At 45.6% G+C, this 17,588-nt stretch overlaps 1 protein-coding gene across 3 annotated transcripts in view; it reads right to left on the bottom strand.

Moving 5' to 3' along the window:
* Window positions 1-17,588, bottom strand: part of LOC126545361 (uncharacterized) — a 43,405-nt gene that overhangs the window by 5,407 nt on the left and 20,410 nt on the right. For 2 of the 3 annotated variants that reach the window (XM_050193197.3, XM_050193188.3), the window contains one exon: window positions 3,942-3,995. The exons of the other annotated variant lie outside the window; for it this stretch is intronic. In XM_050193197.3, coding sequence (XP_050049154.1) covers window positions 3,942-3,995 — 54 coding nt within the window. The remainder of the gene's footprint in view (window positions 1-3,941; window positions 3,996-17,588) is intronic. 3 annotated transcript variants of the gene reach the window in all.

Genomic DNA, 17,588 nt, shown 5'->3' with positions numbered 1-17,588 from the left:
CGGTTTCGATTTAACAAAGTTTTCGACTATCTCAAGCATGAGCTTGGAGCCTGTATGACTAGTTATCTAGCAAAAAGTATAAAAATGTCGGCAGAGGCAAAAGATATTTTCAAACGTCTTTCTTCGTGAAAAGTTTGAGGGGCAAAACAACCATCAAAAGTGCGCATGACGGTACGCGATAGGGAGGAAACACTGCTGTGCCATTTGTTGCATTGGTAAACATCTTGCAGAGGCAGCGCGGCAGCTCACAGTGCTTGGAGAAATGCGAGACCTGACAATGCCTTCTGCAGAGCGAGGGATGGGGAGGGAGTGAACACACGGTAATGTGATAAGCACACCATGGGGGGGAGAGGGGAGCAGAAATGCGCGCATCTTCTCTCACACATACACTTTCTCCTTGGCAAGTGCAAAGGAAGGTCGAAATGGTTGGTGTCTTCATGTGCATTTTGTTGTTCCCACACGTGTAATGTTGGTAGGCGCGTAATCTCACGTTTCCAAGACACTACGTGAAGTGCTCGCTCACGTTGTGCGTGACTGTGAGTTCGTGGTCATCGAATCGGATCTGTTAATGTTTGCCTGAGCGCGCGTGACACTGATAAAGCTATGAACCTTACCTAGTGTAGTTGTCTCTTTGCCATTGTCATCAATGCTCGGACTTTCTGGCTAAACTGACTTCTCTTTTCTTTTTTTTTGTTCAGGACGAATACCCTTAGCTTCTTATATTTTTGTTTTACAGCAAAGCTGTATACGGCTAGTTGATTTGGCCGTCCATCCGTCTGTCGCCTGTATGCCGAAAAAACCTCTGGCGCAATCCCATGCGCATACGTAAAAAAGAAGAGAAAGAGGTGCATGATTGGCTACACCAGTAGTGACATCATTGCTCTCCATCACAGCCGAGCAGACGCAAATCAGTTTCTCTCCGGCTCTGAAATGGGTAGGCCATGCGTCCCATGCGTATTCCTGAGGAGCAGGCACCTTTCGATGAGCAATGCCGTGAGCAGAACTTGGAACGAGCTCATCTACACTTTGCCGATGTTGCAGTCCGGGCACAAGAACAGGCTCGTGCAGCCAAGAGCAAGCAGCAACTGCATACTGAGGATCCAGCAGCCTACCAAGCTGTCGTTTAATGAGCCGTCAAGATTAACGCAGTGATAAACAACAGGGCTGGGTGTTTCAGCTTTGCTGGTTAACCTTCTATATGGAGTGCTTGGGCGGTGTTTTCTTGTACATTTGCAGTGCTGCTACATCGTACACTTCACATTTGTGCATACTGTATACTAGTGTGCAATCTATGTGGCACTAATACTGCGACATCATCGTTAATTTGCGGGCGACAGCTGCGGGCACTAAGTGCAGTTAATCATGGTGTCCAAATTTTACGGAACCACACGACGCAACAGACGCATATCTCGGACCCCATAAGCCTCGTCGATGCACCGCTTCCGACACGATCTGCACCGCATGCGCTGGCGCTCATAACCGTGCTATTATGGTCCGACCTTCTTGCAATTTGTTTATAAGCACTTGCTAACAAGATACTATCCACCAGAAATGCTCTGGAAATATGTGAAGTTGTTTTTATTGCTGAAACTTTCAAACCTCGAATTAACGAAATTCGCGATTTAACGTAGTTTTTCGCTGCACGTACAACTTCGTTATATCGAGGTTGAATTGTATTCAATTGCACACTAAATTAAGTATTAATTCATTAGTCTAAAGTTCTGAATATTCGCACACCCCTAGAAATATTAATTTCTTGAATATAGTGCTTGCAAAGCTAGCTTTCCAGGAACTGATGTGCCATCATTGCTGTACTGAATCTGCTGTACTTTACATGTTGCAGAAACTGACGTCTTCATAAAAGGCATTTTTTCAGCAGGTAAACACATCAGGAACTTGTAGTTAAAGAGTTAGGGGAAACTGCTCAAAACCATGCAGTGGAAGGTGGGTGGGATGGCAGCAGCTGCTGCCAGAAACATGGCAAGTACTGGCTTCATTCATTTTTAAAGCTCACCATAGCGAAAGGCTATAAGTTGGTACACATTTACAATCTGAGCAGGATTATTAAAGAATGTATGGAATCTAATGAAAACACATGTTGCGCGAGTTCTTATTTGGGTACATGGCTTGACACAGGGCTGCAGATCCACCCGTTGAATGCACATTGAGTGCAACCATTTTCTTTGAAGCACAAATTATGCAGACTATTCACAGATAGGTGAATGTGCAAGGCTGAGATGATACCTGTTCTGTTTGGTGTAAACTGTGGCCTGAAAATGCAAACGCAGTGTACTTGAGAACGCATTATGTTACTTGGAAAGCACACATCATTGCAATGTGCCCAAGAGCCCAATGTGCGCTCAATATGTGGATCAGGGGCTGAATCCTGCTGAATCTGCTGAATTCGAAACAGCCTGCTGAATTCAATGGGACCCATGTGAACTGCTTGCATACCAACTTTGACACACGCTACATTCCAGAAAGTAGCATGAGCACATGAAAAACGGCATGTTTGGGCAGACTTCTAAGATGTTTCCTGGTAAGCTTGTTCATATTACAGTCTCATTTTAAAGCAAGCTTGAAACATTGTTATGCTGCATTACATTGCTAATTTGTTATGGAGAATTTTGCCTAAGGTTCGAGAATGTTTGCCTTAATCATTGTGATATCAGGACATGCAAAAAAAGCACTCTTGCTTTGTTTATGTTTTTCTTTTTGTAAGCTGTACTCGCACTTTTAGCATTGCTGTAATATGACAGTCATTGTTGAAGTCACGACTATGTGGCACATTTAGTCTTGTTTTTAGTGTGTATTTTTAGTCTCTGCTGCTCAATGATAACTGCTTTACACTGTTAGTATAAACATACTGTGATCGCACTTGTAGCCTGAATGCTAGTTACTTTTGCACCTGTATTTAAGTAATGTGCACGGAATAAAGCTCAAGTTATATTGTTCACTAATGTGGGGTTTTTGTGTAATCTTTATAGCAAGGCTGTTCTCAAATATCGAAGTATCTTCTTACTGCTTCTATAAGAGTGTGTGCATGGAATAGAGAATGTAGTATTTGCTAAGAATGGTAAAATGCGCAAGTACTTTAGCAGCTACAAATAGTTGAAGGCACACGTCTGAACTTTGCGATGATTTCTGCCATATCACCACATTGTAAGCGAAGTAGAATGTTCAAAATGCTTGCGGCAGTTACCAAACTTTTATATATTGCATATTTAGCTATAGTGCATGTTCAGTAGTCTATGCCAGGCAGCTGTTGGAAGGACATTTTTGGTATTGATATTTGTTAAAACAAGATATTCAGTATGTTTACAACTTATGGAATGCACAAACTAAACTGATTTTATCTGCATAGTATTGCTATCGCCAAATTTTATTTGGGAAGGCACTGCATCCAGGGGCTTAAGATGCAGGTAACCGGCATGAATCATGCATTCACACGAGCAATGAGCCGCTAACCTACACCAGCTTTTTGAGATTTAATGATTTCCAATGGGGTTGAAGCACAAGAATGCTTATATGCCAAGCGTTTGGTGCATGTTAAAGAACCATAGGCATGAATCCAAAGCCCCCTCCACTAAAGCATCTGTGCAAAAATCTTATTAACCAATCGAGTACAATTTAGCTATACCAAGTGGTAGACGGTGGTTCTGTGTACAAGTCTTGATGTTTCATGCTACTTCTTGAACACATCCCTTGGAAATTTTCTTTGGTCACTTGTGCCTCCTCATGCTGGAAGCTTTTATCTAACTTCACTGAAGCTGTTTGAGGTCACTGAGGAGAGCCATTAAGAGGAACTATCGGTGCTGTTCTTGATAAGTCGCAGAGATATAGCTTTCAAATTCCGTTTTGGTATCTGAAAATGGTGGCACCTAAGCACACGTCACTCTTGAGCTTAATGTGCTACAGAATGTCAAAATCTCCCAACTCACCACACTCTTCTGTGCCATCATACTTGGCTCATACGGGAAGTCCTTTATCGTTGCCTGTAAAAAGTAAATGTGCCCACAAGGAGTACTCATTGCTGTTTTGTTGTAATTAAAACAGGAACAATGAAAGTAGAAGTTACAGAAGTGCACATGGTAGCTGAAGTAAAATTATAATTTGCGAGCGTTTTGTTCCAGCTCAGTAATGCACTTAACACATAATATGTATATGATTGCCAACTGTGAGCACTATCATACAGTTTTTTAACCCAAGCGATATTTGTAATCTTGTGAAGGAACCTGATCTTTCATTCTTCTTTTTTTATTTTTTCAGAAAACATATATATAACTCTTCAACATATAGGGTAGTATAAGTGGAGTGTGACTGCATGGTGTTCACTTGCCAGCGCATCAGATGCCAACAAACATTTTGTCTGTAGATCAAGGTTACAGATGTGTAAAGGAAAAAGCTCATTGCTGCCCAGTTATGCCAGGTATGCCAAACCGATGCTGCCAGCAAATCTTCAGTGAAGACATGATTAGCGCTCCAAACATGTACAGTCGATTTCTGTTTATTCGGCTTTGACGGGACCAATGGAAGTTATTGAATGATCCAGCAGGATGGATTAAAAGAGGCAGAAGAAACGTCGAGATACATTGGCCTGCCTTCATTCGGCAACATTTACTCAGTTCTAATGTGCACCTTATAAGTTAGTAGCAGAAGACAACTTTGCACTCAAACCTGATGTGCATCCAATTGCATAACAAAACAACAACAGCAACAAAAAAAAACTAGCATGCCATCGATTCTAGCAATGAGAAATGATGAAATATGCAGATTTTACCTTTGCATAACGGAACTTAATTTGCTATGGATGTTCATCGCAGTCACCACAATATATCACTTTGATTGTGGTCCATCACATACAATATTCAGCATTTCTCAATCCACTCTGCTACAATTGCAAACGGGATGGTGACCCACGCTCCGGTTGATCCTGCGACTCATGCAGCTCTCAGGGGTGCCAAAAATGTAATGCGACTCTGTTGCTGTAAACTTAACCAATGTACAAACTAACTTCTTTTAAATGAGCTTTCGTAACTAAAGCCTGAAAGTGGAGCGTCGTCGTTGCACATCCCAAGTGAATCTAGCCACTAGCGAACACAGCGTTACTAGATTAGATTTAGTCTTTAAACTTCTGTGACCACGTGGACCCACCACCGATTCTTGCATCTCGTGTTGCTGCTGTCGCTCTACTCGGTCAGCACGGTGCAAGGAAGCACTGTCTGCGGCTTGTAAGCACTGTATACATGCGTGTTTTGCTGCAGCCTCGGTGCTTCTTGCGACACTCTTGTGCGTGTTGGATGCCTTGTGCATTTTGAGGAGCTTAGGCCCATGTCATCAAATTTTATTTGGTGATGTGTATGCATTTTTATGCGTGGTTCCTGCAGGAAGAACGGGCCTTGAATGTGCAAGTAAAGTCCTGGCTCGCAAGTGAGCAAAGCTCATGTAGGTCTGAACATTGCACTTATGAATGTGGCGCTCTGATGAAAGAAAATAGTGCTAGCTTTATTTTTTTTCATCCTGGAATAAAGTGCCAAGAGTGTGTATAACAAGAGAAGGTGCCTTGGATTTATTCCTACCATTTTAAAGAAGTGCACTGATTGGCCTGCTGACCGTTACAACTACTGATTAGTAGCAAATATTAGCGCTAGTTAAGCATTCACTGCTTAATTAACCGATTGGCCTACTGACCACCACAACAGCTGATTAGTAGCAACAAGTAGTTCTAATAGTTTAACTAATTAGCTGGTTGGTCTACTGACCACTACTACTGCTGCTTAGTAGCAACTATTAGTACTCATCAATTATTCAGTTAATTAGTACGATAAGCAAAGTAAGTGACAGAAAACACAAGAGGGACAGGATAGGAAGGGTAGGACGCCAGGCGTCCTACCCTGTCACTCTTTTCTGTCACTTTCTTTACACCACAAATCTTTCATTAAAGTTGTGCACCAACTTGCCAATCAGGAACAGCTGATTAGTAGAGCGTAGCGGATGGCCAGGGCTGCTGGGGCCCTGGACTAAGGACTCCAGCAGCGCACTCCGAGGGAGCACAGCAGCATTTGCACAGTGCCGTAAAGTTTTTCAACTAGTCTGCTAAATGCGAGGCTATACAAACATTAAAGAGGCGTCGGTGAAAACAAGGGAGGTGTTCTGCAGAAGTTCTCCTAGTGGACTGTCCATTTCTGCCGCTGCTGATTGGCTGGGCCGCTTGTCTCCTCCTCGCTCGTAGAGCTGCATCCAATCAGCAGCGGCCGGAATGGACAGTCCACTAGGTGGACTCTTACAGGATAACCCTCGCCCCCCCCCCCCCCCCCCCCCCCCCCCAAAGTGCGTTCGTAAGTTGGGAAGTCCGAGGGCCCGAACGCAGAGCTGCACCCGCGTAGAGCTACCTGCGGCGCTCCCGCCATGGCAAGCCAAGGCACAGAGGCGCCCGCGGTATTCGCGGAGCAGTTTGTTCTAAAGAAACGAGATGGCGCTTTTGGCGGCGCGCCGCGTGAGAAGTTGTGGTGGTTTTAAACGAGATGGGATCCACTTCAATTACAGGCTAGCACGAGAAGTGGGCTGGCGACTTGGGGGTCGCGCTGTTGCTTTTTTAGGGGGCCCGCGGGCGCTCAGGAGGTCAGAGTAGGTAGTAATAAAGAAGGTCCCCTAGGGGAACATCAGAAGAGCATCGCCGTCGATAACAGGAAAAGGAGGAAAACAAGAACAAGAGCTCGCCATGCAATTGGCTACATAAACATGCAGGGCGGCAGAAGAAAGGAAAAGTGGGCAGAGATTGAGGAGCAGTTACATAGAGAACAAATAGGGGTGTATGCGGTTACAGAAACGCACCTTAGAGACTCAGAAGAGCCGCCAGTTATTGAGAATTATGTATGGGAAGGGTGCAACAGAACTAAGTCGGAAAGAAAGGGAGGGGGAGTCGGAATGCTCATCCATCAGGGAGCCAAATGGAAAAGAGTAAATTCACAATGTCAAGAGCATCTTTGGTTATCAGGTACAATGAGTGGGAAAGAAACTTGGCTTGGAGTTACGTATTTGTGGACCGGAATAAATTGCACAGAGAAGAATAAAGAGTTAGTGGAATGCATAAGCGCTGATATTAGGGGTTTCGGGAATGGTGCTGAGATAGTCCTATTAGGTGACATGAATGCCCACATACAGGATTTAGATGGCTATACCGACAATAACGGGAAGTCAATGCTAGACCTTTGCGAGCAACATAATATCGTGATCGTGAATACAGGGCCTAAGTGTGAAGGACAGATCACGTGGGAAGTGGGAAACCGGCAATCGACCATTGATTACTGTCTGATGACAGAAGGAATTCATGATAAGTTGAGAGAAATGGTCATCGATGAGGAAGGGTTTAGCAGCATAGGGAGTGACCATAAACGCATCATTTTGAAAATGGGATATGTAGTTGGGAAAGAGAGCAACGAAAGCAAAATGGCCAGTCCAAATTTGAACGCTGAACAAATAGCAAATATAGTCACTAGAGTGGAGGAAGAAATTGGCAAGTCGCCAAGTAAGGGGTGGGAATATGGTGAGCTTCTAAGTGTAGTAACGACAGAAATACGGAAAGAGAAACAACATGTTCATTGGAAAGGAAAAAGGAAACCGAAAAGCTGGTGGAACAAGGAGATACGAGAAGCCATCGCCGAACGACAGAAAGCATCTCGAGAGCACAGGCAGGCAAAGAAGGCGCAGTTGCCACAGGATGAAGTAACCAGTAAATGGGAAATATACCGGGAGAAAAGGTCTATGGTTCAAATACTGGTGCAAGCAAAATTAAAAGGTGAAAGTGAACGTTGGTTGTCAGAAATACGTGAGAAAAAGAAGGCCGCACCTAGAATATTTTGGAATCACATAAAATTATTAGGCAGGAAGGCAACAACAATACAACAACATATCCTAGAAGAAGATGAAAACAGACTGGAAGGAGGAGCAGCAATAAATTACATCCAAAAAGTAACAGCCGAATCTTTCCAAGGCAAGAACAAGGTTGTATTTGAAGAAAAAAAGAGCATGAAAGAGACCCAAGGGGGAAAGGAGCTAGTGCTTACAAATTTAAACTGGAAGAAAGCGGAAGAGAAAATTCCTAAGCGCACAGCCACAGGGCTAGACGAGGTTCCCGTTAGGCTGATAAATGAACTGGGACCAAAAAGTAAGGAAGCTCTCGTGAAAGCAGTTGAAGAAACTTTAAAAGATAGACGAATACCAGACAGTTGGCGACAAAGTAGAATGAATTTAATTTATAAAGGTAAGGGGGAGAAAGACAGAATTCACTCGTATAGACCGTTGACCATTACATCGGTAATATACAGGCTAGCAATGCAGGCAATCAAATTAAAGCTTCAAGCATGGGCAGAAAATAATGGCGTTTTGGGAGAGCTTCAGAATGGCTTTAGAATAGGTAGGCGTTTGGATGATAACTTGTTTGTTCTTACTCAGTGTATTGAAATATCAAAAGCAGAAAGCAGACCGTTGTATGTGGCCTTTTTGGACATTACAGGAGCATACGACAACGTAGACCGCAGCATTTTGTGGGATATTCTGGAAGGGGAAGGCTTAGGTAACGATTGTATACAGCTTTTGAGAGAGATTTACCTAGAAAATACTGTTTGCGTTGAATGGGAAGGGATGAGGAGCGCGGAGAAAGTTCATATCAACAAGGGACTGAGGCAGGGGTGCCCTTTATCCCCGCTGCTGTTTATGATGTACATGGTGAGGATGGAGAGGGCGCTAGAAGGAAGTAATATCGGGTTTAAGCTCTCATACAAACAGGCAGGTACAGTAATAGAGCAGCAACTCCCAGGTTTATTTTATGCGGACGACATTGTGTTGCTCGCAAACAAGCAAAGTGATTTGCAACGTCTGGCTAATATCTGTGGACAGGAAGGCAACAAGTTAGGTTTGAAATTTAGTGTTAGAAAATCAGGTGTTATTGTATTCAATGAAAACAGTGAACAGACAGTGGAGATACAGGGCCAAGAAATACCTTGGGTAACAGAATATAAATACCTTGGTATATGGATAAACGAAGGCAACGGATATATGGAAACACAGGAAAAACCCATAACAGTCAAGGGGAAGAGAAATGCAGCCATAATGAAGCACAGAGTGCTATGGGGATACAATAGGTACGAGGTCCTCCGAGGTATGTGGAAAGGGGTAATGGTTCCAGGACTTACTTTTGGAAATGCGGTTGTTTGCTTTAAATCAGGGGTACAATCAGGACTCGACGGGAACCAAAGGTCAGTGGGTCGCCTCGCATTGGGCGCTCACGGGACGACTACAAATGAAGCTGTGCAAGGGGATATGGGCTGGACTAGTTTTGAAGTGAGGGAACCCCGCAGTAAAATTGAGTATGAAGAACGGCTGAGGAATATGGAGGAAAGTAAATGGGCCGGGAGAGTGTTCAGGTATCTGTACAGGCAAAACATTGATTCACAGTGGAGGAAAAGAACTAGGAAGCTTACCAGCAAGTATGCGGCCTGTGGGGTGGGCAACACAGCAACAAAGAAGGTCAAGCGGAAAGTCAGAGAGGCTGAATTAATCTCATGGGTGGCGGCAATGGAAAAGAAACCTGCCATGAGTAACTACTTAAGGGGAAAAAACGAAATTAGGAAAGAAACCATTTATGATAACTCAAAGGGAAGCTCATTACTTTTCGAAGCGAGATCGGGATGCCTTAGAACACGCACCTATAAAGCGAGATATAAGAAGGAAGAAGAAACATGTGCTTGCTGCGGTAAAGCTAGGGAAACGACGGAGCATATTTTATTAGAATGTGAAGACGTCTACCCAGCGGTCGATTTAGGCACCACTGGCCTCCTTGAAGCCCTTGGGTTCAGCGGGAGCTGTGGTAAAGCAAACAGGTCCGCAATAGACATCAGTAAGAGGCGATTGGAGGATTGGTGGAAGAAAAGTAGGGAAACGACAAAAGACGGAGACGTACAAAAGCACAGTTCGCAATAGGGTATCAGAAAATTTGGACGTGGTAGTTCATAGTGGGTTTTTTTTTTTTTTTTTTCATTGGTGAACTTAGGTAGGATATTAGGCAGCATAGTAGCAAGAGCTTGGTGGCGCAAGCCACCGCCCCGTTCCAAAGGGGACGCTCATAACATCCATCCATCCATCCATCCGCGCGGCGCCTCAGCGACAGCGCACGAAGACGAAACGATTACCGCTTACACCTTGCTTCTGAGCAATCGGCAGTAGGAAATGCAACCGAGTTTTCGCTAACGCTCTGCTCCAATCATGCCGGACTTAATCATGTTGATTGAAGACGTGTGCAGTATTTGGCTGCAAAAATAGTTACTGGAATATTAAGGAATGGAATGAATCTGTGCAGCCAAGTTAGTGGACCGTTGCTGCATCTGTCCGTACGTGTTAGTGGCACTTCGAGATGTACGGCTTTCTTCGAGCATACAAAAATTTGCTCATCCGCCAGCGTTGTATCGCTAACCTTCAACGAAAGTGCTTCAGCCTCAGAACGTCGGCAAGAGTGAGTACCGCTCGTTAAACAATGGCAAACGGAGTAGCGCCGCTTCCTGTCGTATTACTTTTCGCGCACAGTACAGAGTTTTAGATTAGGGAGACACGCAAGGCGTCGGGGCCCCAAGCGCTAGCGGTCCCCAGCGCCTTGCGTATCCCTAATCTAAAGCGCTGTAATGTCTACACACATCTACCCCAATTGGCACGGAATCTTAGGCCAACGTGTCAATAAGTAAATGGGCACACACTTGAATATATGCGCACGATATGCGCGCAGTAAATGACGCACTACATCGATAGCGCACGAATGGTGGAAGATGACTGTTTCGTGAAAGTCCATAAGAGTAAGCGAGCTATGATGCATCTTCGCTACAAAGTATTACAATGTTCAAAACGGCTACGTTTCCAGCCTTGCGTGCAGCAAGAACAAATCTATCGGAACTGAGCTCACCCGCGAGCGATTAGGCAGAAATAATCAGATAGTGAGCGCATCAAGGAAATTTACCGAGTCGGAAATGTGACAAGCCACTGCTTCAAAATATGTTCCAAATATAGAACGAAGAGTAAAACGCAGTAATCTGATTGATTCAGTTTATGACCGGAAAGTTTGAATAGCCTGGAATACATATTTAGCATCGCGCCGTTTGGACATAGCTTAATCAGCTTCCAAAGCGCCTTTGCATGTTCTCTGAAGCTGTGGCCAAAGTTTCGTGTCGTCCACCCAGTGACCGTCTACGATATCTTCCGAAACAGGTTTGCTAAGCCGAACCGGCGTCGTACACACCCAGTGTAAACGGGGAGGCAGTTGAGGCAAGCGATGGACGTGTCATCACGTGATCAAACATGGCAGCGCCTACAGGATCGCCGTGAAAAGGGTCAATAGGGCGCTTAGGGAGAGTTCAATAACTGAACCTAATCTAGTAACCCATATAACAGTAACGTTGTAGCGAACACTTCTTTTGCCGCCATTTTATGACGATTAGCGATAAAGCTGGCTCTGGCGGTAGGCGATTACTCTATGGGTTGGCAGTGAATGCGGTTTCGTATCTGGCTAACGAATAAAGGCGCAGGCTGGAATCGGGGAAGTAAGATAATCATGAATTGTGAGCTGCCCTTTATCCTTCGAAATATGGTGAAGGTTACCGGAAATCACCGTTTACGGTGAGAGATAACGTGTCTCCGACGCATTTACTGCCCTTCAGTGCCTCCAACATGGTCGTTACAGTCATATATTGGGTTCACCATAGGGGTCCTTGCTTAGGTCAGGCGCGTGCGTTCTCACCAGTCATGTTCGAATTATCCAGCGAGAGCCAATATCCCGAAATAACAAGTTTTGGCCCATAAAAAAGTCGAGCCATTCCACTCTGTGAAGGTGGATGACCAGCGAAGTTGTTTAGCACACGACGCAGAGGTGTCACAGAATTTTGAGCAAAGGTACGAACATATGTATTGTCTTGATCGGTGGTCATCGTGACTATAGGTAGGTACCATAGAGTTTCATACAATAATATATTGTAGGAAACTCTATGGTATGCCCGAACATTCTCGTATCACCTCTGTTAATAAATGCGTCCGTCGCGTAAGACAATGAATGGCTCCTATAGCAATGGTTCATACCACCGTAAGTTAAAAAAAAATTAAGCGAGGTCTGCCCGTTACGACAGAAGAGAAATACAATTCTACGCTGGAATGGTGAGCGGCAACGGAGCCACCTGTCGCAGAAGACAACGACTACGAACACGCGAGCATAGGCACGAGCATTGAAGTGTCCATCACGAAGCTGCGCTGCCGTATACCTGCATTGAACTTCTACCTCCACAGGTCTGGTCTGGTCCCCTCACCATTATGCTCATTCTGTGGCAAAGCGGAGACAATCGACCATTTCTTGTTGTCTTGCAGACGTTTTTCTATTATAAGAAAATGACTACTCGAAATCCCGCTTCGCTCTATTGGTCTAACTTTATCAGTGCCTGTGATCCTATCTTTTGGAGCCTCCATTGTTGGGTTCAGCCACATAAATGTTTGCTTGGCGATCCAAAATTACCTAATTGAAACCAATCGATTTCCATGTTAGATTGATCGTTCTCCCTCCCAACCATAGCTTTCTTTTATTTCTTATCTATTATTAATTATTATTGTTATTATTATTATTTTCTTATACCCGGTTTTCATCTGATTATCTATTTTTTCCCCAAACACAAAACGTTTACTCTTAAACTCACACGCCCAAATTGTTAACTCCCTTGTTATCATTATTATTTTTAGGCACCTAATTAAACCGCCCGATTCTTGGCCAATCCCCCACTGTGGGTATGTGCCACGGCCACTCAGGACAACAACAACAACAACAACAACAATAACAACGTTCGAGTGGTTGTGCCGAGGAGCGCAAACGAGCCAGCTGTGGAAAGAAATTAGCAGATAGCTTTACGAAGTAAGCATAGTAGTTTTATCGGCCGTATAAACTTGTAAACATTCGCTTACTAACTAAATTAGCAGATAGAATGTGCAAGCGTGACACAACGAGGACGTAGAAAGAAACAGACATCCCGGCCACGTACGGCGGCCGCATTTCGATGGGGGCGAAATGCGAAAACACCCGTGTACTTAGATTTAGGTGCACGCTAAAGATCCCCAGGTGGTCGAAATTCCGGAGTCCTCCACTACGGCGTGCCTCATAATAAGAAAGTGGTTTTGGCACGTTAAATCCCATAATTTAAAAAAAGGAGCAGGCACACACAGACAGCTCTGTCTTTGTGTCTCTGCTTCTTTCTGCGTCATTGTTCAGCCGCGCTTACGCATTCTAACATGGATTCAAACCAACTAGCCCGCCAACGTGTCTTAACTAAATTAACCAGCACGCTGTCACGCGCGCACAGGTAAACACGAACACATCTCGCTCGATGAGCGCGGAAACTCTCTGTAAAATTACGGAGTGAGGAATCGCGGCAGCAGCAAGCGAATTGACCATCATGCTTCTCTCGCTTCAACGCCAGCGAAACGTCGAATGCACAGCGCATACGAAGCTACCGGCACTACTGCAAACATCGCAGATCGCTTTAAAGATGAGGCCCGCGCGGGCGCGCACTTTAGCCACGTCGCAGGATCGCTTTCAAGACACAGGAGCGCCGGCAACGCGTCCCTACGGCGTCCGCGATTCGCGTGGCCAACGCCGTAGTAGACGCCGTGGTTGTCTGCACTGTGTACAGATCGGCGGGCGAGGAGGACATCGAGGCACTGTAGCAGCTGCCGGAGAAGAACGACCCTCCCTCGCCTGGCCACCCTGCTTCGCGCGCGACTGGAGAGGGCACGCATTCTCGCGCACGCGCGAACCGCGTTCGCCGGCTCACCCTCACGCGTTTTCCCTCATACGGAACCTCACGGCGACGCCGACGGCCGAGATGCGCCTGGATTGTCCAAATTGGCCTCGAGCTCCACCACTGGAAAAGCTGGCGCCACCGTCGGCGTGACGTGCTATTAGGGATCACGTGGACATAGCGCCCGCGTCGGCTGCTTCGGGAGCGCCGAAGCGAGCGGAAAACGAGAGTTTAAATTCCCTCGACGCTGCGGTCCTCATTTAGTGGCGAGATTTTCCCGCTTCGAGTGTCTCCTTTACAACGCTTGAAAGCACTTCAATAGGTAGTGGCTGCCTTTGAAGGCGCGCAACATGGTAGGCGACTGCTCGGTGCCGCAGTGCCGGACTTACGCAACGGAGCCCGGTGTGAGCCTTATTCACACGTAGCCGCAGGACAAGAAGCTGCGTAATGCTTGGCTCGCGAAACATAAAACCGGCAAACAGTCATCGGCTACAACTCGGGTATGCAGCAAGCACAGACGCGAGGAAGATTTCTGCTACAGCGCCGGGTCTGCGATGTTCGGAAAACGCGCACTGAGACGCTCGCCCGAGTCCGCTGACCGACTAATGTCATGACAGTTTGGTCTATGAACTTGTCGATGCTATAGATACTGCAGGGTGTCTACCGACCGGGAAAACCGGGAATTCTCAGGGATTTTGAGTAGTCTGGAAAAACTCAGGGAAAACTCAGGGAATTTGTACCTCTATCAGGGAAAATTGATAATTTTGTTGAAAGGGTCGAAAGTCGCGGTAATGCTGGCTCGAGTTATAGACAGGAATCGTAATGAATCCTATTTGACGCCCTGTCGAAGGCTGGAGGAGTTTCCAGTGTACAGTCAACGACCGACTTTCGCGATGCCCGATAATTTGGACAGCTTCGCGGCACCACCACGTACCCCATAGAGTCAATCTATCAGAACGTTTGAAATTTCGGACGCGAGAACCCTTTGCCGTCCGATCTTCCGGACTTTTTGCCGTGACCACAGGTCCGAAACGGCATTAATCAAAGCCATCACCATTGCCGTTTTGATAACTTCGCCGCCTCGAACCGGCGCTCTCGCACGCAGATCCGCTGGCAGCCGTAGCCACCACTGCGGCAACGCTAGACCTAGCTGCTTCGACTTTCGCTGTTAGCTCCTTGCCGTTAGGTGCCGTGTTTTTCATTGAAAGAATTCGCTGCTGTTAGCAATGGTACTGACTGCACCTTTGTGGTTCTCGCGATTGGCTTAGAAGCTTGGAAAGCACGGTGCATTGCATAAAGCCGGTTCCTGAAAGTCAGCTTCGCCTCTATACAGAAATGTTACTTGGTGAAGCATACGAAAATGTATTCCAGTGAAGCATAACAAGAGTGGGAAGGGGCTATTGCCACAGGACACAGTATGTGTTCCTTAATTATGCACGCGTGCATCCGGTATCTTCTGTTACAGTACGAGCCCCGCTATGCCTAATACGTGTACCGACAGGCCTTCAGATCGTTTTCGAATGTGCCTGTGGCGGTTTGAGCCCCTTAAGGGCAGTAAATGACATGCATTAATTTTTTCCAGCTGGCTGATTTATCGGACGTTTTCGCGGCCCCTAAGGGGTTCGAAAAATCGAATTTGGACTGTGCAACTGACCAAGAATTAAGATGCTTCAAATGGTCCGTGGGGTGAACGAGCGGCGGAATGAGGACAAGAACAGAAAGAAACTACATATTGAGGAATGAACAGGAAAGGAAGCGTGCTGCCTCCGTTTTGAAGGAGCTTGAGCTAAAGAAAAAATTGTTGGCTGATGCCGAGATGCAGGTGTCCCTCATCCAAACCAAAATAAACTTTTTAAAGCAGTGAAACACAACACTGAGGCGTTGTATGCGGGCTGACAGTATTTATTTATTTTTTTTTATTTATTTATTATTACCTCAAAGGCCCCAACGTGGGGTATTACATGAGGTATTACATGTCAGTACAGTTGAGGTTGACTTACGAACTGTTGGGAAAGAATCTCAATTGTGACAAAGTTCGGGCCTCATATCACTGAGCTTGCTATCAGTTGATAGAAATCGCTCATATTCGAAAGTATTTGATTCTGTATGCATCTCCTTTTTATTCGTATTTGAGGATGTCGGATCCAACTCGATTTGCAACTTTTTTCGAAGACATTTTATTTGCTGTGCATTTTACTAACCCCTCCTTTCTATCCTCTTTTTGAATAAAATAAACACTACTCCTTAGTATTCAAACTGAATTAAGTTGTTGTTTTTTTAATTTTTTCATATGCTTAGAGAGTGACAGCATCGGGCGACGTGGTTTCAGCCCGTCTTGACATAAAATATAGCTCTGCATCACTCAGGGAATTTTGCAATGGCACTCAGGGAAAACCTGGAAAACTCAGGGAATTTGGAAATGTCAACTTGGTAGACACCCTGTACTGGCAAATTCACTGGAGTGGAAAGGGAGCGGTAAGAAGCGCATTAAAAAAAGCATGGCATATGGTCATGTTTGTGTTATGGATTAATGCACTGGATTACAAAAAAAAAAAGAAGCAGCGGGAAATCGCACGCTGAGAACACCGATAAACATACAGTGCGGTGCAACTCGAGAAATAATATTGAAACGTCCAAGAATTTAGAAGAAAAAAAAACACATTTAATCGTCGCGACGGCACATCACAGTCCCCGTAGGCGTCGAAGCCTCTACAATGAAATTATTTTTGAATAACTCTGATAGCGCCCACGCAACAATGGTTGCTTGTATACTGTCAAATGCTCATATTCTGCGGCCTAAAGCTCATGGCACGGCGCGTAAACGCGCACGCGGTGAAAGCGAAACAGTACGCGGACAAGCATGCAGACGCGCAGTCGGTCGCTGCGAATCTGTGCGATCGCTGCATTGAGGCTTCATTCTATTACGCTCCATTTAGTTATAAAAACACTATAAGAACATATTTCACATAGTTTGCTCTCACCGTTTACCTACCTTTCACGCAAGAAGCCGGTTCGGGAGACTCAATCGCGGCGACTGCGCGCAGTGGCGTTCGCTGTACGTATTCGGTAGAGACATAGCGTCTGTAAACGATTCTGTGCTTTTAGTTTGCCCAAGATTATTATTCAGACAGTAAAAAACTTCTCTCGTTTCGAAAGTACTTACAGAAATATCCAGGAGAGCTTGCGCGTAGTGTTTTCAGTGAGCGCTGACAGCAAAACCTATGAGGAGCGCGCCACGTGATCCCTCATACTACGCCAGCAAGGCGCTTCCGATAGGTGGCGACTCCGTAACTCCTCGCCGCCAATAATTGCCATCCCTACGCAACAAAGAGCTGTGGGACGATGCCCTCCGCGATGGACCTCCCGAGGTCCTCCGAGCTGTGATACAACGGGCTCGAAACATCGCCGGAATCATCTTAAGGACACTGCTCTCGCCCTTCAAATATTATTAATAAAGATGTTTTACTCTCTCTCTCGTCGAAGTTCACTGTTGAAAGTCGTATGGCATGCTTTTTTAGAGCGCAGCTCTTAGGGGCCCGTTCCTGCGGCGAGCGTGGACGTTGTCCCTCGTAACCGAGCGAACGAACATACCGAAGGATGAAAGCGAACGCGGAGCGCAGCGGCAGATGAAAGACTGCGATAGAGAAGAGCGCACGAGGAGGAAAGCGGAGAAGGAGGATGCAGCGGAACCATGAGGTGGAAAGGGGAGGAGGGCATGGCGAAAGTGTGAGGAGAAAAGCGTAGTGCCGTGCACGGTGTAAGAATATATAC

The sequence above is a fragment of the Dermacentor andersoni genome, chromosome 3 (assembly GCF_023375885.2).
Source record: "Dermacentor andersoni chromosome 3, qqDerAnde1_hic_scaffold, whole genome shotgun sequence".
Classification (NCBI taxonomy): Eukaryota; Metazoa; Arthropoda; class Arachnida; order Ixodida; family Ixodidae; genus Dermacentor; species Dermacentor andersoni.
The sequence above is the reverse complement of the archived record's forward strand: the minus strand, read 5'-3'. Positions and strand labels throughout refer to the sequence as shown.